Genomic DNA, 24,825 nt, shown 5'->3' on the forward strand with positions numbered 1-24,825 from the left:
TCATTGATGGCTTCCATTGCACAATCCCTGGATCATTGATGGCTTCCATTGCACCAATCCCTGGATCATTGATGGCTTCCATTGCACAATCCCTGGATCATTGATGGCTTCCATTGCACAATCTCTGGATCATTGATGGCTTCCATTGCACAATCCCTGGATCATTGATGGCTTCCATTGCACCATCCTTGGATCATTGATGGCTTCCATTGCACCATCCCTGGGTCACTGATGGCTTCCATTGCACAATCCCTGGATCATTGATGGCTTCCATTGCACAATCCCTGGATCATTGATGGCTTTCATTGCACCATCCCTGGATCATTGATGGCTTCCATTGCACAATCCCTGGATCATTGATGGCTTCCATTGCACCAATCCTGGATCATTGATGGCTTCCATTGCACAATCCCTAGACCATTGATGGCTTCCATTGCACCATGATATGGCATTGAAAACTTTTTTCCTTGTGGCTGCATTGTAGACCTTTCTGGACTTCCCTGAGTCCTTAGCTCTTTCTTTCCAAACCCATTAGGGATGTTTATAAGTCAGTCTCAAGGGTTGTCATGCAACAGAAATCTTATGACTTGTATGGAGCATGTCTAAAATAATGATTGTAAGTCTTTAATGATAACTAATGAAATCATTACAACCAAGAGTAGAGGTCATGCTCTAGATTACTCCAAGCACATTACATTCTTTGTTCAGTCCTTGTTGATTCTGTACCAACGTGATTTCGTTCCTGCACTTTGGTGCTGACAGGCTTTTATTTAAGGATGAGATGGAGATATTTCCTGGTCTTGTCTCAGTAGAAAACAGGTTGAAATAGGATTTGGTGCTGAGGAACATTCTCTAGTTGTAGTATGGAGGTACCCAAACCACCAGTGTTTCAGCAGGGTGTCAGTGCACAGAACTCGTTTCATGTGGGTGAGGTAACCTGAAAAAGGCTGTTGTAGTCTATGTGAAAGAGGGATTTTGACTAACACAGTATGGATTAACATGATGGATATTTTTGTAGGACTATCTATAAAAATTATGGAAAGCCCCAGAATGACTTGGTTTGCTGGTGGACTCTGCAATTTAATTTAAAAAAGTGCATTATTGTGCTATTTTGGAGTTAAGAATAAAACCCCCAAAACTTGGGAAAACTAAGGACATTTGCAGAGAGAAATGCACCTGACACAGTAATAATGTGGGATGGGGAGAAAAATTGAAAGATTGACACAAAACCTTTTAAAATATAAACATCTAATATAAAGAGTAGCCAAATTTGCCCCTTCTCATTCATTTGGTAGAAACAGCTAATTATATAAGCAGTTGTGCTTTGTGCTTGAGAACCCATGTCAGATTCTCTTTCCAAATACAGAGCTTTTGTTAGTAACTTCCTCTTGTAAAGTTTAGGGATAAAACTTGATTTTGTGTCTGGATATATATGAGAAACCTGTAAACCTGTTTCTACATTTGAAATACATAGCTCATTATTACACCCTTCATAATAAACCTTTCTCACTTTTAAGTGTCTAGTGACAGCCTTGAACTGGCATAAAACATCTTGTTGTCACAAGAGTGTGTGCTTGTCATAAGATTGCCAAAGATTGAGTTTTGGTTATAATTCACACCTGTAGTTCCTGGATTCCATTTCCCAGTCAAGTTTGTTGCAATTTTTAAAGTGTCTGAGGTTTAATTTGAAGCAGGTGGTCACCCATTTGCAAGGAGAAATTTCAATGGCACAGAGTGAGTGTAATGGGTCTAGTTGGCCCAACTAAACCCATTACACTGAGAAACATCTCAGCAGAATCCAGTGGGTAGATGAGTATGTGGTTTTAATTGCTCTCCTTGGGGGGTAGCTGAGAGACATTGAGAGGAACAGCAGGGTGAGAGCTGAAGAGATACTGCCTGCACTGTGAGGAAATAATGAGCATCAGGCTCTAAAACAGGTGGTTTGACATGTTCTGAGGACCTTGAGTTAATCCTTAGAAAAATGTAAGCATTTCTAAGAGAGGCCGCGCTGACCAAAGGGAGTGTGTTACCGTGGGGGTCTCGGGGTGGTTACTGCATTGTGGTTCCAGAGCAACAAAAATGAAATTATTGTTTTGATTTTTTGGTATAGGACAGAGTTTTCTGGAAGCTGGAAATGACTGGTGGCTTGTACTGTCTATTCAGCTGATGAAACCCAGAGAAGTTGGTAATAATGAAAAAGAATAAAAATTTTACTTTGCTTCGGGGAAAATATATCAACTTGTATCTTTAAATCCTATTAAGTTGCAATTGATTTTCTGTTATCTTGTCAGAGAACAAGCTCTGATGCATTAACTTGATGATCATGGAGCAAAGTCTTTGGAATGAGTCTTAATGATGTCCTTGTTACCCACCACTGAAAGCATTTTCTTGCCTTACCCTGTTCCATTTAACAGCTTAACCTTGAGCTGCATGTTGGTTGAGTTTCTGATACTCAGAAAGACTTCTTATTGTTAATATGTAATTTCATTAAGTATTGGTTATACTAATTGTTTTCTTAAGAGCAGAAATTTTAAGTCCACACAAGAGAAATGCTGTAGGCTTGAAATATGCTCGTTCTGCTAATGAATAGTAATAAATCACCTTGTCTATGGGATCTGTGCTGGTTTAAAGGTAAAACTGGCAGGAGAAATGAACACAACTCAAAGAGAGATTACAAGTCAATGTTATAATTTACTAAAAAGATTACAGTAAATACAATGATACAGAGGAAAACTGTTTTTAACCCACAAAACCAGATGCATAACGCAGCCCCCTGGGGCACAAACAGAATGATGTTCATTGGCCCCTGTGCTGAGCCCCACGTGGTCCCCCTGAGTGCAAAGGAAAAGGAAAGGAAAGCTGTTGGTGAGGATGATGGTCACCGTTCTGTCAAAGTAATGATTGCAGCCTTGTTGAGAGTGGCAGTCACCAAACTGTTGAGACGGCTCCTCCTCTGGATCCCAGGAGTGGGACCAAAGTCCCCAAACCCCAAGATTATCTGTGCTCGGGTTCAGCTGGGAATGCCCAGTACCTCCCCCAGGGGGAGGAGTTTCAAAAGGGGTGATGTAACTCTGAGTCATGGGATATTTTTGGAATCCTTGATGGCCCATTGGCAGACATGACCCCTCAGGCTGGGTGTGAAGGTGCTGGTGCCTCCCTGAAGGGCAGTTACCACATGTGAGTCACTGGTGTGAAGACAGACACCCTCCCCTGTCTCAGGTGTTCTTTAACACCCAGCTTGTAGCCTGAGGTGACAAGTGTGCCCTGGGCAGCTGCTGCAAATGATCCATTATTATTAACAGTTCATCAGAAATTACACAGAGGGTGTAGAACACAGTTTTGGTTATGCCCACGCAGTAATAAACTGGTCTTGGCCCCCATAAATAGGACAGAGTTCTTTGAGAAAAGTAGTTAAAAACTACCAGGTAGATAATCCATGATGTCAGAGATATAAAAGTGGCCTTTAGAATGCTTGGATTGTAGGGGTGTTTGGAAGGCACCTATCCATGCTTATATCAAACTTGTGTTTATTTAGACTCCTTTATCCTTTCTCTCTGAAGTCCTGTCGGGGCCGTGGCGACCGGCACTCTGTCGGGGCCGTGGCGACCGGCGCGCTGTCGGGGCCGCGGTGACCGGCACTCTGTCGGGGCGGTGGTGACCGTCACGCTGTCAGGGCCGTGGCGACCGGCACTCTGTCGGGGCCATGGCGACCGGCACTCTGTCGGGGCCGTGGTGACTGGCACTCTGTCGGGGCCGTGGCGACCGGCGCGCTGTCGGGGCCGTGGCGACCGGCACTCTTTCGGGGCCGTGGTGACTGGCACTCTGTCGGTGCCGTGGCGACCGGCACTCTGTCGGGGCCGTGGCGACCAGCACTTTGTCGGGGCCGTGGCGACCGGTGCGCCGTCGGGGCGGTGGTGACCGGCGCGCTGTTGGGGCCGCGGCGACCGGCTCTCTGTCGGGGCCGCGGCGACCGGCTCTCTGTCGGGGCCGTGGCGACCGGCACTCTGTCGTGGTTAGAGGTGCCTGGTCAGGGTGTTGCCAGTGGTGACGGCAGCAGTGTTGGGGGCTGTCACCAGGAGCATGACAGAGGGCAGTAGGCTGAGGACAGAGGTCGTGTGTGTCTGTTCTGGCCATTTAATATTTGCTCTGTCCCTTTTTATCTCTTGCCACAGTCTGTGCATCCTTAACCTTTCCCTTTATCAGGAGCTGTGGCCTTGCAGTGAATCACTAATCATATTCATTAGAGTACAAAGTCTATAACTTTTTGATTAACCTTTCTCTGTGTGCCCTGTGGTGCTGCAGTTAAGAATGTAACTCCAAAAGATCTACAGGACTGGAGCAGAGGCACTTGCATTTTACCTGTGTTTGGAAGCTCTTCCGAGTTGGAGGCAAAGAAAATGCTGTTGTTATTGATAGTTAGATCATTTCATAATACACCTCAGTTTTCATCCCTTGAGAAATTGTGTCAGTAATTGAAAGAGCCATTGTCTCATTTCAGTTATCTAAAGCAATCTCAGTCTTCGTTCTTATAATTATTGGAAGATCCCAGCAGCAAAAATCTGATTAACGATTTCCTAACGCTCCTGGAAAACAGTATTTCTAGAATAATTTTCTGTACTGAGTCAATGATACAAGTCAAGATAAGATTGGTGTGAAACCAGATTAGGAAATGTCTAAATAAATTTATCACAGTATTTTTCTTTGTCACAGCAACATTATGGATTTTTTGTTTGCTTGGTTTTGGTTTGTTCATTTGTTTTGGGGGTTTTTTTGTGACTGAAACATAAAATCAAAGTTTTGGAATGAAGTCCTCATAGCTGGTGGTACCTTTGCCTTAGGATTCCATATTTAGCCATTACTTTGATACTGGAGTTAAGAGAGTGTTCTCACATTTTCAGCCCTTGAAGACATTTGACAATAATGAAATGACAAAAATTTAAAATGTACTACTATTTTTGGAAAGGAAATTCAATATACTTTTATATGTGGAGGATCTTCCCCTATTAGAAATCATCTTTGTAATCTTTTGAATGCACATAAAGACCAAGAAAATAAACATTCAGAAAGCATTAACACTTGAGGGTACAATATCTGAATACAGATCTGTCATAGTGGACGAACTGCGTGTAATTTCACTGGTTTCATTGGTTCAGTGCATTTTAATTAAGCTTTTGACTGCTGAGTAACCTCCCCTGCCTCAAAGGATCCATAAACCATCCACACTCCATCTGAGCTACTGCAGAGATGCTGAATAACATGTAGGGGCAGCATATTTCTTCAGTCAATTATTGCTTGGGTTAAATTTCATTTGGAACATTGTGAGACATACAACTGGATCCACAGCAGTGTGTCTGGGGGTGTTACTCAAAAAGAAGTGCATTCTTTTAGTTCATTCATAGGTCATTTTAGAGCAAGGAAGTCACTTCTGTCTGTGGGAAACATCATTTAAATTTGATGGAATTGTCCAAAATGAAAATTGCCACAACAGCTTCTTATTCATCTCCTGCAATATCTCAATAAACCTTATTCTGAGTTAAAGCTCTTCACCCACAAAGCAGCATGTATTGAGCCAGGTCTTCAGTCATGTCTTTATTTCAAGTTTGTTCACAAATACTCCAATGAATTTGAAAGGTTGGAAGATTGGTTCTGAACTGCTGAGTTTCATTCCTGTTTGAATATTCCTATGCTAATGGCTGTGTGCCTCATTAATGCTCATGGTTTACATTATGGGGCATATAAGATAATGTAATAGTGTGCTCTGTGAATGTGTTTAATAAAAAACAGATTAGAAGTAAGACTGTATTGTGAGTCACTGACATATCAGCTCTGTGCTTAATACCTCATCTAAATCCCTGTCCATGGCTTTTAATACAGTTTGCATATTTTAGTGAAGTTGAGCATAACAGTTCTGAAGCCCTTGGAATAGTAACAAATACAGAACATATGAAGTTTCTTTATAATTGGAAATATGTTATTCTGATGTGCTCCATCAACCCTTGTTTTTCTCTATATGCCAATTGTTTCCTTCTAGAAACAAACTAGGGATGTGTAACAAGCAGATTTCTGATGGATATGGAGAATATTTCATAGGAACATGAAGACATAACAAGAAAAGCTCACCCTAGAGCTTAAAATGAGATCAAAATTGCATGCTGTTAATACATTTTGGTATCTGTGTCAATGTATAGGTAATTTTACTGTCCTGCTCTTGTGGGGCACCAAGGGATTCTGTTTCTCTGCTCCTGTTTCCATGGCAATTAGAATTAGATTAGTTTTAGGTTCACAGTGGGTAAATGAGAGAGACTAAGCTGTGATACAGTGTTTGTGAGTCAGGAGCATACTGAGTCTTTTTATAAAATAGCTCAAAACTGCTTAAATTCTTGTGGTTTTTGATTGCTGATGCCTTGCTTGTATTTATCTTGCAGTGTACAGATCTGTTGTTTGTGTTTAGACAGTCTGGTTGTACTTGTGCTCTTTAAATACGAGGGTGGTCCCCGGATTTTAGTGAGAGCTGCATGTTGAACAGTCAGTTTGCACATCTGCATATGCAGAGCTGTGTTAACTGTTTCAGAAATTCTCTAGCTTATTGCTGACTTGTGCAGTGTTTGCAGTGTGGTGCAATGGGATGACTTCATCAGCACCCAGTATTTAGGCTGACTTTTTTGAAAGGCCATTCCAAAATCATGCCACTCTTCTGTATTTGTCCATGCAGTTTTCACATGTGTATGTGCGAATATAGAAATATAAATAAACATTTTTCCCCCTATCTTACTTGTTAATACATTCACAGCACCTGCACCCCAAGAGATTTGCATCCTTATGGAGAGCAATGTTACTGGTGGATTATTGCAGTCCCTGTTCAGCTAATTCCCAGGCTGCACACCTTTTCCTAGAGCTCTTTCCTAGAGCTTGTATTTGAATTACCAGCATTTTGCACTAGTGGATTGCAGGTGCTGCAGAGGGTATTACCACAAGAAGATTTCATACTCTGGTAGTAGCGTGTCATGCTTTTATAGTCTCTGATTATGTGATAGTTGTGACATTACTCAGGCAATATTTAATAATTGCATTTTGTTAAATAATCACCGGTTACAAGGGCTGCTACAGATTTCAGAGAAACTTCATCCTTGAAGATATTTCAGCTGCTAATTCAGTCTCTCTGTGAGGCATAGCTGGAGTTAAGGACAGCTGGGAATATCAGTGCTTTTTAGCTGTGCAGGTACATTTGAACTTCACCCTTTCAGCAACACCTGAGTTGGCAAAATTAAACCTTGCAGGAGTTTGTGCTCCTGCAGCCCAGGGAGGGGGAACCTTGGGCAAGTGTCAGTGGCTTCAGAAGCCTCTGCAGAGAAGCAGTTGCTGTTGTGCCTTGCTGGCAGGAGGCACTGGTGGTACTGGTGCTGTGAGTGCTGGCATTTCCCTCCTTAGCTGGAGTGGATCAGGCACCCCTGCCCTGCCCTGCCCTCCCCCATTCAGCAGCCTTGGGCATCTGCCTGGCCCACCCTGCTGGATGTTTGGGCATGTGTAGTTTCAGACAGGCTGTTTGGTTTTGGGGTTATCTAGAGACATTATCAAGGTTCATTTTTGAAATCATTGTATGTACTTTATATCTCTGTAAGCATGTGCTGGTTTAAAGGTGAACCAGCAGGGGAAATGAACTCACCACAAGAGAGATTATAAGTCAGACCTAAAATTTAATAATAATATTACAATAAATACACTGACACAAAAGGGAAATTGCTTTCAACTCCCAAACCCCAGCAGTATAACCCAGTGTCCTGGGGCACAAACCCAAGGGGGTTTGTTTGCCCTTGTGCTGAGACCCCTGTGGCTCCCCCCAGTCCAGAGCAAAAGGAAAAGAAAAAGCTGTTGGTGCAGCCGAGGGCTGTGGTCTGGGCGAGAGCGGTGAGCTCCTCCTGTCGAGGTCCTGCTGCTGCTCTGGATCCAACAAGAAGTTCCCCAAGGTCCTCTTACCCACCACTTATGTACCCTCAGGGAGCACCCAGTCCCTCCCCCTGGGTGGGGACTCACACAATGGGTGATTAACTCTGGGAGCCAGGGGGTGTTGAGCTGTTGATGGCCCATTGGCAGCTCCGCCCCCCTCAGGCTGGGTGTGAAGGTGATAATGGCTCCCTGGGCAGCTGCTGCTAATGGCCCATTGACCTTGGGGAATGAATAGAGGGGGTAGAATACACAGCTTTGATCACCCCCACACAGGGTTAGCTGGTCCCTCCTGCTGAACTGGGACAAAGCACAGAAATTTAGCTCTTACAGGAGGCCTGAGAAGGAATTTCTGCAATTGGTGTGAAGAACTTGTATGCTTACTTTAACAAAACTGAATTCATTGAGTGGAGAATTTGTCTCATGTTTACAAGATGAAAAAGTGAGGCAGGCACACATAAATTTGTAGAAAAGGGCCAAGTGACTTGGCACATGTTGGATCAGCCTGTGCAAGGAAGCAGACACTAAAACTTGGAGTTTCCTGTAACTCGTGCTCCAGACTAGAAAAGCATTGTTAAAACCCAAGTAGTATTGGGGAGGGGGGGGAGGGGGGTGGGAGGGGTTGGAGAAGCAATTTGTTTTATTAAAAAAAATACTTAGACATCAGTAAGTTTACATATAGTTTCACTGTGGTTTAGGTGGTTATAATTAATATTTATCTAAATATGCATTTTATGTAGTTCAGAAAAAAGCTGAAGGAAGCATACACATAGAGAGTGTTTAACATACAAAGCCATTCTGGAGATGGACACTTGGAAAACAAGTGGTTTAAGATACCCTGAGAAACTGCATCATGTGATCTGTACCATAGTCACAGGCAAAGCCCTGGAGATTTCTGGAGACTCACTAGAGTGTGGAGGGTTGAAAATGCTGGAAAAGTCACCACCAAGGGCAAATCCTTTGTTTGCAGCCCCTGGACTGGAAGGTACCTGTGCTCCTTCAGTCTTGGCTCAGTGTGTGCCTGGCACAGGAAATGCTTCTTTGCCACGCAGAACCACCACTTGCATTAGCAATAATGGGGGTTTCCTGTGCATGTTGAAGGATGTTCATCCCCACTGCTATTGCATGTCTAATGCTGCAGAAGCCAACACTGCTGTGTTCTGGTTTTTCCTCAGCACTGTTATAGCCAGCAGGGATCTACAGCTGCAGGAATTCTGCATAAGGACTCTGGCAAACCTACATTTTTGAGCTTGTTTTTGGTAGCTTTGATTTATTTTGATTATCATGTGCTGGGAAGTTTCACTACAATTCAGGAAATAGAAGTTGGGTCCAAGATAGTACATAAATGTGCTATGCAGGTTCTGAAATCAAACCATGTTTTCAAACTTAAGTGGGCAGGTTGTTCAAATCATCAAACTCCAATTTACTTTTTATTTAAGAAAGAAAAAACCCTGTGCAGAGCACACATGTAACGTAGTGATTTTTGAGAAGTACAAGGAGATGAATAGTTTGCAATGGTGAGGTATTGGGTTTTAGGAAATGCTGGTGTTTGAATTACTGGTGTGAAAATAACTCATCTTGTGCCTGTGTTTCTTGGTCCTCAAAGCTGTGGAGCCCAAGTGTGTGTTTTGCACTCTGCTTCAACTGGAGTAAGTGTTGAATATGCTGAGCAATTACTGTAAGATCTTTGGGGCCTGTAAATTTTTCAAGTAATTCCTACTTCAATATTTTTCAAGTAATTCCTACTTTTGTATATAAACCAAGTGTGGTTTTACTCACTTTAGTCAATATTAACATTGTATTTAAATGAAGTGCAAATGGAAGAGAAAACAGAATCTTAAGGCTGAGTTTTTCTAGTTTGGGTTTTTTTCTGTTCTTAAATTCCTGGTTGTCTTCAATATCAAGAGGAATCTTCTTTAGTTTTCTGTATAGATAGTCATTTGGTGTACTCTACCAAAATGTTGGTATGTGATGTCCTCTGAGTGCTTTTTTTGCTAGTTATATAGTTGTGTACACTGTGGGTTAACGTGTTGAAGGTGCTTGGCACTGGGAATAATAGAATATTATTGGTACTGGGAATAATCTCAAAGCCAAATAAGTTTTGGGCAACCACAATGCTATTGGGGACTAGTGGGGTTTGGAAAAGGACAAGACAGCATTGTTGGGGTGAGCTCTTATAATGAAAATATTCCGGAGAGGTGGAACACTGAGCTCTAGTGTCCATCTCCAGTGCAAATTCATCAGCTGCCTGACCTTTTGCATGGGGAGTGAGTACAGGGAGTGCCACAAAGCTCTCCTTTCCCAAACAAAACCACACATCCCCCTCTCATCTTGCAGGGCCTCTGTAAAGGTCAAACCCAGCTGTGGTTCAGCTGAACAACAAGGATCAGCTCCATTATTGCACCTTGTGCAGTGCCATGAATGAGTTACAGGAGGGGAGAGGTTTAACTTGGGGAAGGGAGTTTGCACAGTGAGGGAAAGCAAAGTTTTGCTGCTCAGAGGTAACACACTGGAGTATTTTGACTCTGAGCAGGTGACTTGGGATGGAGAAATACTGGCTTATATATGAGTATGTATCAATACATGCTCAATTCTGGAATGCAATTTCTTATTTTTCCTGAAGGGTTTGCTTTAATAACCTCATATTTTCAACCAGGCCATTTGTTTAATTGAGACTGTGTTGCCTGCAGGTAAACTTGCTAACCCTGTCATTTTGCCTTCCTGAGTGCAGTTGCACATTCCAGGACTATCAGCCCACAGACCAGTTATCATACAGTAACACTGAGCTAACAGAGCTGTGTGAGCAAATTTAATTAACTGCAAAGATGGAATTCTCAGCTTTTCCTTCACTTGGCCAGCATCCAGAAGTTTGTAGCTTCTGTGCTGTAGGAAATGCTGTAGAATACAAAATATGCACATTTGCATGTAAGCATTTTCTGCACAGTCTTTGATATCCACACCCTGATTTTGGTTCATTTTTACTGTGCATTTGTGCCTTCTCATCTGTTGCATTTGCACTTCACTTGAAAACTGACACTGAGGTTTTACTAAAAAACTTCATTTGAGGGTTTTTTTAAATGGTGTGGCTGCTAAAAAACCACCAAAAGGCACATTTCCAAACGTGTTATCTTTCTGAACACTGTTTCAACAGCTGCAGCAGCTGTGCTTATTGTCAGATTGTGGAATAACTTTGGAACATGCTCACAGTATGAATGTCCACAGACCAGACTTTGTGGCAGCCTAAAATGGGTGTCCCACAGTCCAACTGCTCCATAAACCAACGGCTCTTTCACCCACCTTCACACAAGCATGGGGAGGTGGGTTGTTTCCAGCCTGGTTCCCAGTACAGAGGACATTGCTTCTGTAATGGCTGGGGATGGATGCAGTTTCATTCATTATGCTTCACCATTTTTATACCTGAAAGATTGCTGGGAAACTAAGCCATGGTGGCAATGGTGACTAGCCAGGTATAGAAGTTACTGTTACACAAGTTCTCTGCACAAGCTGAGATGGAAAAATGACTCTGTGGACTCATGAAATAAATACATTATGCATTTTCTCTGCATTCCTTTTGTGTTCTATGTTACTAGTTCTTATAAGTAAATGTTCTAATGAACAGGCTCCTCTCTACTTTTTCCCCCACCCCAGGGTCAAGTTCCCTTTTGCATGTTATTTTAAAATACCCAAGATCAGCTTAGGTATATAAAGGTCTGAATCCTGCTTGCTTTTGGTTTGTAGTGAAGGGAGTCATGTATCTGTATGTTAAATACAGGTTTTAAATGGATGCAAGGGTCCTTTTTCAATCATGAGATCAAGTAAAGAGGTTGTTTGGGTGGGCAAAACAAAACAAAAAGACTCTTTTGCTAATTTATCTGGGTACCCTGGATGATTTTGTGGTTTTCCCATCACTACTCCCCTTTTTGCAGGCTAATTTTCAATAATGCTGAGAAACTGCACCAAAATTTACCCCTGAAAATTTATTCTTCTTTAGGGCTGATAACACTTGGGACTGGGGGAGAGAAGAAATGTTTTAAGACCTGTAGTGATCTGTCCAGAACTAAGTGGATCTGGCAGCTGGATAGAAATCTCTTTAAAAACAGCTCAGTAGTAGTTCTGTTTATTTTTCACTGAGAATAAAAGGAAAGCAGTATATTTTTAGCAGCTGGTTTCCAGCATTCAGGAAATACAGATCATGACTGTGTATTAAGCTTCATCTTGTTGCTTGCTGGGTTTCTTTATGACACTGGTATGAACCTCATGTGCCTTTAGTGACTCTGCTTTCCTCGTTGCAGGTGCTGTTGTCAGGATTGATCGGTGTTGTCTCATGGAAGAGGCCACTGTCACTTGTGGTAAGGAACTCCCAGGGATTTGGTTCTATATAGAAGCCTAAGAGTCTTTGGGGAGGATTTTCCTGTGCTATTATGTATGCTAATATTTATAAACAGTACAAAAATTTGGGGATTTTGAAGTTGGATTACATAAAATATCATTGTCACCGAGGTGACAATGTTTCCTCTGTCTGACAAATGGACTATTGGTCTGCATTTACCTTTGCATTTAACTTAATTTTGCTAAAATTGCACTGCAGAGCAATCTTTCTAACCAATTATCTGGATGGGAAAAAAGCATGTTCCAAATTAGCAGCCATTCATCTTCATCTGCAGAATGATTTTCAGATACATTGTTATTTCTGTTGTGAGATTTGTGTGGTGACTTAATAAGGAAAAGTAATTTATTTTTATAGGTCCATGCTAATAGAGTTTCAGATAACCTATTAATATAAAGTAGGATTAGATTCAAATCAATCTTATTTAAAAGGTGCAATGATTGTGTCAATAAGGACATGTTAGCAGGTAAATATTTCCTTTGAAAAAAGAGTGCATAGGCAAGAGAGTAAAATGAAACCTTTGTAACTTAGTTAATACTAAAGGTAGGCCCCAGGAAAAAAGAATGTAAGGGGAAATATAGAATGGAAAGTACTAAAAAGATTCATTAGAACTTCAGGTATATCTTTCAGTATTATGAAGTAAATCACTCATGTTAGGGGTTACATCATGGGAATAAACAATATTGATGCATCAGAAATGCTGTTCAGGCCTGTTGAGACTCAGCTCCTTCGGCTCCTGCCGACTGACTCCCATGCTGTACACTCAGCTGAGCTTCCAGACATTGATCCACTCAGTGCAGTGTAAACAGCAGTCAGGGGCAGCATCAGTCAAGGAACGGAAGAGGAAATGGCACCATTAATGTTTGGCATTCCTAAAATATGTTCTGGTAAATCATTTATTTCCAAGAGTGAGCTTTGTGCTCATCACTAAGATCCTGCATTTGTGCTGTGTTTCTGTATTGACACTTGGTGGTGATACAATAATCGGCTGGAAGAACAGGAGACAGGGCTGGTCTTCACCTCTGTGTGTGATTAAGCTGTGCCATAGCCAGGCTGATAGTTTTGCAGTGTGTCTGGGTTTGAGGGGAAAAAACCAAAATGTTTTACCCACAAGCAGGGGAGGGGCCTCCTCCACGATAATCACACCACACTTTATCAAATTTAAGAAAAGGAATTTTAATACAAGAAGGATAACTGACATATATATATATATATATATATATATGTAAACAGACTAGTGCAACCCACTTCCCCAACACCACAAGAGAAAGAAAAAAAACCAAAACAACAACAAAACCCTGCAGGTTTTCCTCCGGGAGAAAAGGTTATACTTAAGTGTCCATGTCACAGCCCGGCTGGCTGCAGAGTGAGTTTCAGTCCCTCTCCAGCGAAACAGACGAGCAGTGAGCTTTCAGATGGACTCAGTCTCTTCCCCCTGTGTTCCCCGTCCAAGAAGCAGAAAGGTACGAGCAACCAGCAGCAAATCCAAGGCAGGCAGCAGCAGCAGCAGCGCGGCACAAAAAAGGTAGTCCGGGGTAGGCAGCAGCGAGACAGCCAGGAAAAAACCCCAGCAGTAACCAGCAGGGCAGCTGCCTCCTTGGAGCCCCCACTCCCGCGTTCCGCCGAGCCAAGACTGGGAAGAATATCCAAAAAAAAAACAAAAACCAAAAGAGACAAACCTGCCCCCACCCCAGCGATCAACAGTTAATTGCTTCTTTTGTTAACCGCTGGCCTGGGCAGTCAAGTGGCAGGGGAGAGAATTTACATAATAATCCCAAACTACAACACAGTGGCTACATAATGTCTTGTTTTTCGTGTTGAATTGTAAATACCTTTCAGCAGTTGAAAGCCACGTGTGCAGAGGACAGTCCTGATTAGCAATCAATGCTGTGCAACTTTGCAGCCTCGCAGCACAAAGTACCATCAGCATGCTAATGAGTCATATTTCTCATGATCTGTTTATACAACACATATGCCAAATACATATGGCCAATAATTACCTTTTACCCTACTGTACAGTATTTGAAACCACTATAGAATTGATTACGATACATGTGGGGTTTGTTGCAATGTATTCCAAAATCTGGCATTTCCAGAAGTGATAACAGGAAGATAGATAGCTTTATCATTTTAAGCTAGGAATAAAATGATATAAAATTAACCCATCCGCCATCTGTGACGTCCTGAAAACTGGTGAAACTGTGATGATATTTTAAGGTGCCAGTTTTCTGCATATCTCGGATTTGTGACTAAAACAGACTTGATAACAACCCGTGTTTTGACTATTGCTGAGCAGCACTTGTGCAATATCAAAGCTTTCTATTTTCCCACACATCATCACTTGCTTTGGCTTTTTCCTTCCTCTTCCCTTTGCCTATTAAACTGTCTCTATCTCCACACACGGGGAGTGAGCAGGTGTGTGTCAGCCCCTCCTGCTGCTGAGTCTGCTTTACTCAGCTCTGCAGTCCTACGGAATTTTCCCTCAGATGTCTTTTATTTGCAAATAGGTTGTTTTCTGCAGGCAAAAAGAGGGAGTTGGAGAAGCATTAAACACAAACAGGAGTTCATCAACCATTAATTTCTGGCTGTGTCGTACCAGAAATATGTTATGTGATATTGCCATAGAAATCAGTGGGGCTTTGCATAGTTTAAAACCTTGGAACCAAAGTTAAAATTGAGAACCCTTGTGTATTTACAAGACATTAGTACAAATGTGTATGTACTGTCATATTAATGTGCAGAAATTGAAGCTCTCCTGCTAAAGTGTCTTTGCAAGTCTTAGTTACCTGATTTTGTTAGTTTATCTCAATGTTCTTGATCCCACACCTTTCCATCAGTTGCTAGTGTTTCCAAAATGTTCTATATATACAAGCAATCAATGTCTCTTACCAAACCTGTATTTACATTTAACAGAGAAAATTCTTGGGCAAAGGAGATTGAATTGCTTGCACATTGATTTTGAACAGTGTTTTCCATATATTTCAGTAGTTTTATCATTAAACTTTCTCTGTTTTCAGTTACAAAATCTGAGAGAGTTTGTTGTGCTCTGAGGAGACCACTCAAGAGTCCCTTTCTTGGAGACCAAGTGCTGGCTGTGTCACTACAAGTGCTTGAGATTAAAATACAGTGTCAAAGCAGGAATTTCTCTCATGGTTTATGAAGTGTCTGAAAACTGGGAGAGCTGCGGAAGTTGAATCACCTTGTGAAAAACTTGCAACTGTGCAGTCAGATTATTTTTCTGTTACAATCTAATCCATGATAATTGCAAACCTGTTTGTGTTTAGGAGATTAATTCAGCTTCAGAATTGAATAGAAAGGTTTTCTGTTTTCATCTGGCATTTGGGTGACCCCATAAAAATAGAGTACAGTTATAACTGATGGCTTTGACAGTAAACAGATAGATTTAATATTTTTTTCAAGAAACAGAAATGTGGGGTTTTTTAATGTCTGTGAATGTCAGTGAACACAACATAATAATACTTATTAATAAACTCTCTTGATTGCTCAAAATAGACAGTTAAAAGGCTTTCCTCTGAAATCTGCATTCCAGATTCAGTTCCATGCATCAGTGAATATGCAAATCTGTGCACATAAACTATCAGTCAAATACAGAACTGATTTTGTTAGAAAATATTCATCTTGGGTCAGCTTGGTAGTTGGTTACAAAATGAGAGACTTTCTAGGAGTCAGGTGAAAAACCTGAACTATTTGAATATCAGACTTAAATCAGTTCATTTTCTCAGTAAAAATAATAGGGAAAACATCTATGTTGAAAAGAGGAATTACTAATAATTTTAAAGAAATACATTCACTTATATTCTTTCTCCATTAAATGCATGAATATGTAAAATTGGTCCAAATGTTTTTCCTTATTGATTGTCTTCTATCACTCGATAACTTTGATGGGTATAGCAGAAATAACCAGACTCCAGGAAAGAGATGAACCATAAAATTAATAGAAATAATGAGTAAGTTTCCTGTATTCTTCTGGGGTGTATTGACATGTTCCTGGTGCTGCTGAACTTGAGGCTCTACAGTAGCTTAAGTGATGAGACACAATGTGTTAAACCTTGGAAGAGAATTTGCATTTGCCTTTCAGATGAAATCTGGTAGAAATTTTGAATTAAAAAAAAATAAACTGTCCTCCCTGCAATCCCCCCAGGAAGGGATTTGGGTTTGGTCACTGGAATAAAAGGATGATCTCTGTATTGAAGAGACAATGTCAGCACAAACGGGTCAGGGCTATAGAAGAAAACAGAGTGAAAGGAACGTCAGAGCCTGAAGGCTCCTGGTGTGGCGCCTCTGGCTTTGATACTTGTGTGGTGTTGAGATGAGGTGCAGAACATCCCTGTGCTTTAACAGAGCCCTTGATCACTCTGCAGCATCACTTCAGCATGAGTATTCTCTGTATTCACTGATCAAAATGTTCCTCAGGACCCCTGCTATGAGACAAGCCTCGTCTGTGAGGCTGAAGCGTTAGTGGAAAGGTTAACAAACACCAGGAGAAAACAACTGCATCTCACAGAACAGAGTTTTCTAAGTCTCTGCTGTCTTGCTTTGCAAATGAAACTTAGAAAGCAGAAATCACTTCTATTTAGAAAGCAAAGCCAATGCTGATCCACGAAGTAGCTCCTCTAATATAAAGTTTGCTCAGAGCTGAGGTGAACCCAGACTTTGGAATTGAGAGCAGAGTGTTTTTCTTTGACCTCTCTTCTGGGAGCATGGAAGGAAAATACTCAAATTTAGAGGAACTGAGTGCTAAATCAAGGGGAAGAGAACTGAGGAGAACTAGGGAAGGAAGGAGGAATTGGAATGTGAGTCTGGCAACATGAGGGAGATAAAGATGAAAAGCTGTGGAGAGGAACAAGACCTAGATGAGGAGAGAAGAATGACCCCAAACCGTGTCAATAAGAAATCACACAACAGAATCTTTGATTTTTCAGTGGGATTTTTAAGTAAAGCACCAGAAGCCCCATAAATCACTGACTTGCAATAGATGTGTATTATAGGGTTGAATGATTTCAGTGAAGAAAGTGTAAGTTGTAAATAATCTTTTCCTATAGTTGGGACACACTGAAGTTTTCTTTGCCTCTTCCCTTCCTCTTCTCCCTTTACTGAGGGTTAGTTGCATAAAGCATAAAAGTGGCTCTACTGCTTTGGTAACCAAACCAGATCACCTGTCCCTGCAGCATGATGGAGTTGTACCAAAAGTCTGTGAGACAGGGTCTAAAAATGAGATTAAGGTATCTATTGATAACTGTACTCCAGGTAACATCAGTTTGAAAGCAGGTTTTAAACACGTTTCTGTCGAAGCTGCTTCTCTTTAAATATTTATTTCAAGAAGCTTCTCAAACAGAGTAGTTAAATGTGAATGATTTGGGGGTTTTGGTATTAAGTTATCTTTCCTTATTTAAAAAATACCCACCCACCAAACCAGGCTAGTGAATATCAGAATTTGGGACCTTTTCAGTCAGCCAGTAACTGTCATTATTTCACTCCTGCTCCTTCCTTATTTGCTTCTAAGGATGTCTGTTCCTCTCCTATCCTGCTTCTGGTAACAGCCACTGTCCTGTAGGACACCTCTTGACACAAGCAGGAATAATTCACATTTCCCTTGTTGAATTCCACACTTGCTGTGACATGCATAGCAAAAGCTGGGGATCTCTTTGGTGTCTTATAATGGTAAGTTTGGGATGGCAGGTGTTCAGATGCCCCAAGGAGGGCAACTTTAATTTACTGGATAATGTTTTTGGACTGTCTTGCCTGTTGCTGTTTTGTTGGGTTTTGGTTTGGTTTTTTTTGTTGTTCTTGTTTTGTGTTTTTTTTTTTTTTAACAGACTGCTGATTCCCTTCTTTCCTCTTTAATACAGCAAAACAACTGGCAGAAAAACCTACTCCCAGTGCCAATTTATTAGAATATTCCTGACAGAAGAGGAAGAGGGGGAAAATGGAAAATGATTCAGTAAAGTTGTGAACTGGGAGAGAAAGAAACAGCATTCAAGATGAAAACAGAGGAAGTGAACCAGGGAAATCTTTGTAGTGGTGGAGAAAACATGTCACAGAGTGAAACATCTCTTTAGGATGAACATTCTGGGTGCCTTTTTACAGCTTAACACTTCTTACAGCTTTCTCCAGCCCAGGTCTCTCTGTCTTCGTGCCACTGCTGCCCTCTCGTCGAAGGCTGCCTGTCCTGGGCCCAGCTGTCACTCCTGTGAGGATCTGGGCTCCTCCCTGGGCATCCATCTGCTAATTAGTTATCCCCAGAGGCAAAGTTTAAAAATAATCACAAGCAGCTTTTCCTGAAGAGCAGACAGAGCCTGCTGGGGTGTAACACTTGCCCCTTCCTAACGAAGCACGTCTTAATTCCCCTTCAACAGCCCCTTCCCGTGCCCATCTGCTCCCGTGGCATCGCGTTGCCATGGCAGCGGCTCCTGCTGGCACCGCGGGACTGGCCCCGTGCCTTGCGGGGCTGTGCTTGGAGCCAGAGCCGGGGGTGGGGCTGCGCTCGCCTCTCCCCAGCCCATCACTAATGCCCTTGTTCTCACCCGCTGTATAAACCGATCTAAAGGTTCTCTCAGCTCCTTTGCTCCTGCATCCCATCTGGGGCTGGAGGTTTCGGCAGCCTCTGCACGGTGTATTTTCTTCACTTCTTTCTTGGTGAGAGTCTCGTTTCCTTCAGCTTTTCTTCTTATGTCTTCATAGAATCATAGAATCGATTGGGTTGGAAAAGACCTCCCAGATCATTGAGTCCAACCCTTGGTCCAACTCCAGTCCCTTTACCAGATCATGGCACCCAGTGCCATGTCCAATCTGTGTTTAAAAATCTCTAGGGATGGTGAATCCACCACCTCTCTGGGCAGCCCATTCCAATGCCTGAGCACTCTCTCTGCAAAGAATTTTTTTCTGATATCCAACTTAAATTTCCCCTGGCAGAGCTTGAGCCCATCGTGCCCCCTTGTCCTATTGCTGAGTGCCTGGGAGAAGAAACCAGCCCCCACCTGGCCAGAACTTCCCTTCAGGTAGTTATAGACAGTGATGAGGTCACCTCTGAGCCTCCTCTTCTCCAGGCTAAACACCCCCAGCTCCCTCAGCCTCTCCCCATAGGACTTGTGCTCCAGTCCCTTCACCAGACTTGTTGCTCTTCTCTGGACCCGCTCCAGCACCTCAATATCCTTTCTGAACTGAGGGGCCCAGAACTGAACACAACACTCAAGGTGTGGCCTCATCAATGCAGAGTACAGGGGAAGGATCACTGTCCTGGGCCTGCTGGCCACACTATTTTTGATACAGGACAGGATCCCATTGGCCTTCTTGGCCACCTGGGCACACTGTTGGCTCCTGTTGAGCTTCCTGTCAATTAGTACTCCAAGTACTTCCTTCCTTCATCTTTTGTCTGGTGTCACTGGAGATGAGCACTTGGGCAATGTGGAAACTACTTATCAAACTTTGTGCTTTGATTTCAAATGGTGAGCAAACAGCAGCTGCAAACATTTGGACAAGAACGGCGTTTGAAATGTTTTCATTTAAAAATAGAATAAATACGTGCAGGAACTAATGTAAAGTATTTTGGGCGGTGATGGAGTTGGGGGTGGATACCTCATTTTAGCACAATCAAAACTCACTGACTTCAGTTTTGTTTGTGTGACAGATGGAAGGAAATGCTCTGTTACTTAAAGAGAATCTAATTACCCTGTGCTTGTTGAAGAAAAATACTTTCAGTGGAATTTGTTTGTCAGGTGAATTGTAGTTTAGATCCTGAGCTAGACACAACTGTGATTGTTTGGGTTGCCTTGCTACAGACACCATAAAATCTGCACCAACATCACGTATTCAGCTCTACTTCAGATATTTGAGTAAAGGTCTTAGAAATCTTAGAGTTCATGCACTGATGGTCTCCATCAAATTATTCTTGGGAGTTTTCCTTAGAGATACGTGTGCAATTTTTCTTTAAACAGTCAAAATTATGAGTTTACATTTGAATCAAACTGGGAAAACTCCTGTCCCCATTGAAGCTCTGCCTCAGAACAGGCTCATGTCCTCCTGCCAGAGATGAGCAGTGGTGGTTTGCTGACCTCACCTACCTGACACCCTTAATGATGAAAAGGAAAATGTTCTGCTGTGCTGGGTTTCAGAGAGACAGCAGAGTTGTTCACTAATGAGAATAATTGCACATCAGTAGTTAATTGCTATTAGTATTTTGGGAAAGGCAGATGCAAAGTATCTCTGTATCTGACCTTTACAATTGGCTTCTCTCTAATTACGTTTCTGCCAGGAAGGGTTTGCTTTTGATGCCTGTCCTTGTCAGCAGAACAACATGAGCTGTTATTTCCTCAGGGAATTCTGCTACAGATGTTATGGAAGGTTAATTTATCTGGGGTAGCATTTTACTGACACTTGCATGGAGGTGAATCCTTCCAGCAATGAGACACTTGCCAAAAGTAACGTATAGTTTAGGTGGATGAACCTTATTATCAGTTGCTATGGAAGTATAAATTCAGTCCTGCATAGGTTTGGTTTAACTTACTAGACTGGTCCCACTTAAAAAATATATATTAATTTCCACTTACTGGTTTAGCTGAGTGTTTTGTTTAAATCAGGATTGTTTTGTTACATACAAAGCTAATTTAGAAAAATGTTGTCTTTCCTAATGTCCTAAATATCACCTTCCTTTTCCTGTTCTCTTGTTGTCATGGAATGTTTTTGAGAAATAGCATTTTATCAGCCAACTTATGGAAAGTTTCAGTTTTTCCATCCATGGGGAGAATGTTGGAAGGAAAATAGAAGTGTGGCTGATGTAGTTGCAAGTTTTAAATCTGGCTCATATGGTCAGAGTTGGATTCAGTGACCATTTATGTTTGAAGGGTTTATGATATCTTATTAGAACAATGTTTGAAGATAGTTGAGTTTTTCCACAGAAATTTGTTATGAAAATACAGAAATGAAGATACAACCAAGCACCTAATAATAAATTAATTAAATGGCAAGAACCTTTCAAATGAAAACAACTTAATGGGACCAAAATGTGGTCAATAAAATCATGTACACAAAGTTTAAGTTCATAAATTCTCATCTGAGCTGTTTTTCTATGAAATCAGAAATAGTTGGATGGATTTTAATGTTTACACCAAGATTTCAGCTTTCTCTTAAAACGTTAAATAGCCTCATTAGACCAAATCTAAAGGAATTTTATCTGGAGAAAATGTAATTTAATTTAATAATGTCTGGAATCGAATGGGTTTAAATAATGCAGAATAAAACAAAACGTAATTTATAGCTCTTAACATAAAAGCCTTAAAATGTTTAACCTGATGCTGTGCCACACAGCAGGGAATATTTCTGCCTATTTAATACAGAACATTGTTTTAGACTTAGAGAAAATATTTTTGTTCAAACCTTTATTGTAATTTAGGCAAAGGACAGGGAATATTGAATTAAGCAGATCTGAAATGCCAACACTTTTTCATTCAGTCTGTTCTTGGCAAGTGTTGAGAAATAATTTTAAAAGTGTTATAATTTAATCATGGAAAAGGAACCTATTATGAGGTAAATAACAGGAAGATAAATGTTGTTTCTTCTATACTTGCAAACCATTAGTTATGAGAAGGGCAGGAGAACCTCCTTCATGTAACCTGAACCCAGGAATTGTGGGAGCAATGAAATAGAAGCAGCAGGTTAAGGTCATGAAGAGAATTAACTAGTTTAGAATTCCAGGTGCAAGATGACACCTCAAATTTCGAGTTATTACATCATTCTAAATCATTGCATCTGAGCAGAGCTAATTAGTTTTGTACAATTAGTTTAGGACTATGGTAGCATTAAGGTAGGGAGTCCATTAATATTTCTTCTATAGAGCACTTTTGTGTAGAGTATCAGCTGTGACTTCTCCAATTAGTTCTGCTAACACCATGTCATAATGAATCACTTGGCTTGGCTTTTTGTTTGTGTACTAATTCTTGGGAGCTTTGGGAGCTTTTTTGATGCATCTTCCTGAATTCTAGGAATATTTTAGCTTGTTTATGTGTTGCAACTAGAGAGGTGAAAAACACAGGGAGTGCAGTTCTAAAGCAGCATTAAGAAGTCACAGCCCTTCAGTATCTGCCACTTGATTCTGTGTTTTCTTCAGTGTAAATTTTTTCCCTTGATCACTGGGTTGCTGCATCTTACGCCCTTTCTGATAATTCCATGCTGCTCCTGCAAGTGTCACACTGAGCTCTCAGAGCACACGTTTCTGAGGAACATTTTAATGTGGAAATCAGACAACTTCATGAATAATGTATGTCTAACTTCATCTGCAGTGCTTCATAATGTAGTGTTGCTTCTCCCTCACACTCCACAATGACCACCCTTTCAGGGGCTTGCAGATACATTTATTTTTACCAGATTTATGTGCCAGTGTGAGGAAAGACTGATTTGTGATAAAAACATTAAGCACACTGGGCTTCTTTTTTACTGCTTGTTAATGTGGTAATTGATACTTTTATGCCTCCTTTGCTCTGTTGTGGTTTCCAGCATCGTGGGAACATCTAAAGTTGTGGTAACAATGTACAGGTGTGTCCCAGTCCATCAGTAGAAGGCCCTTTTTTGTATTTAGCTGAGAAGCATCAAGGAAGGAGATTGGAAAGACTTGAATCACTTTTGTTGGGGTCTTTGTGCTCTGCAAGAGGAAAGGTGGTTTCAAAAGACTTGCAAAGGAACTGAGTTTTCCCTTCTAACTCCATGCCCAGCTTAGGTAGTTCCTTGCCTGGGACATTGAGAAGTGAGGCATAAACCAACAAAATGGGGAAGCCAAGTGTGAGAGAGACCTTCAGTGTTTGATACAGGACCGGGTGGTGGCTGCCACCTTGAAATGTAACTTCTGGACAGATCATGAGACACACCCACAGAGAACAGGAATTTGAAGAGCCTGTGACATGATTTTGGCAGTGCTGGGCTCTTCTCTCTTGGCTTTCTTTGCCAGTGGCAGGAGGAACTTCTGACACCAGCAGAAGTATCTTCATCAGTGAATGCTGATATGAAGGAAGTGGTGCAAGGACAGATAAACCTGGTGTGTGTTACAGCCCTTGGTGTCAGATGTGATGCTTGGAAGAATCTGGAGCTGGCAACTAAAATTTGTAGCACAAATTCTTCTTCTTTTGATTAATGCTCTGGAGATTAGAGGGGGATTTTTTTTGCCCCAAAACACTAAAAAATACAACCATTTGGGATTTAAGGTTATCAAAAGTATTGATAGCAAAAGCATTAACAAAAGAAAACATCTTGTGAGAACAGGGAAGAGCTGTAAACTGTGGGCATGCACATGGAAAAAGATGCAACAGAATCTCTGACTCATTTCAGAGAACACACTCCTGCTCCTGCTGAGTTATGGCAATGTCAACACTGAATGTTTAAGGTGGCCACACATTGGGCACACATTTATTCTTGGCCTCCTATTACTTGTGCCATTCCAGTCCCTAAGTATTGAGGTTTCTGTCTGCCCACACTGGCCAAGGGTTTTTACATTTAAAGCAATAAAATTGTCATTAAGCTGATGGAATAGAGTTAGTGATTGTTCTGACGTGTTTTGAGACGAGGCAAAAGGAGCAATTAACACAATGTCTTGTTGAGATGGAAGATGCTGCTTAAATTGTAATTGTTGTTTAAAAACCAAGTAGTTAGAATTTTATTGACCTTTTTCCTCCAGCTTGTGGGAACTCATGATACATGATGCAGACAAATACTTTTCCTGGTTAGGACACCCTTATCCACATCAAAATAGATTTAAATTTTTTAAAGATTACTCCTGTTTAAAAAAAAGTTTTTCAATTCTTGCTTTTTAGCAATGCTCATTAATAAAACCCATTAAAATTTCAGAGTGTGTGATAAAAGTGGGAGGTAAATAGATTATTTTGAAACAACTGGAGGAAAACTTACGATAGTCAAGGCCAGTTGTGATGTCACTTTCCCTTACAGTGCGAGACTGAAGATGTTGTCAGATTAAACAACCTGCTCTCATTAAAATATATAAAACCTTGCCATGCATGTAATTGTCTGGAAGTTCCTGCCCATCTGACTTGTGCTTTCCCTGATTTGCCTCTTGGATAATCCCAGGCTGTGTGTTTTTCCCCAGATAACCTTTTTCATGCTGCTGTCTGCAGTGTGTGTCATGCTCAACTTGGCCGGGTCCATCCTCTCCTGCCAGAACGCTCAGCTGGTGAGGGCCCTGGAAGGCTGTCAGCTGGTGAGTAATGGCAAACAAGTCTGAATGTGGAACTGTGACATTAACCACAAGGCAAAGGACTAAAGCTGAACTGATGCTGGTGTTGATCCTTGATGGCAAGACATCTGCCTCGAAGGACCACATATGGAATATATACATATATATATATATATGTGTGTGTGTGTGTGTGTGTGTGTGTGCGGGATATAAGCAAATGCAATACAAGGATTGCGTGGAAAGACCAGTGTGGAATAAGGGGTGGAGAATGGAATGGTTTGACCCATGGCTTCCTCAGTAACCA

General features: G+C 41.5%; 1 protein-coding gene across 2 annotated transcripts in view; it reads left to right on the forward strand.

The window, feature by feature from the left end:
* The window catches only part of ENTREP2 (endosomal transmembrane epsin interactor 2), a 94,722-nt gene that overhangs the window by 24,699 nt on the left and 45,198 nt on the right, over positions 1-24,825 (forward strand). For both annotated transcript variants that reach the window (XM_071568681.1, XM_071568682.1), the window contains exons 2-3: positions 12,234-12,290; positions 24,435-24,545. In XM_071568681.1, coding sequence (XP_071424782.1) covers positions 12,234-12,290; positions 24,435-24,545 — 168 coding nt within the window. The remainder of the gene's footprint in view (positions 1-12,233; positions 12,291-24,434; positions 24,546-24,825) is intronic.

The sequence above is a fragment of the Pithys albifrons genome, chromosome 13 (genome assembly GCF_047495875.1).
Source record: "Pithys albifrons albifrons isolate INPA30051 chromosome 13, PitAlb_v1, whole genome shotgun sequence".
Lineage (NCBI taxonomy): Eukaryota > Metazoa > Chordata > Aves > Passeriformes > Thamnophilidae > Pithys > Pithys albifrons.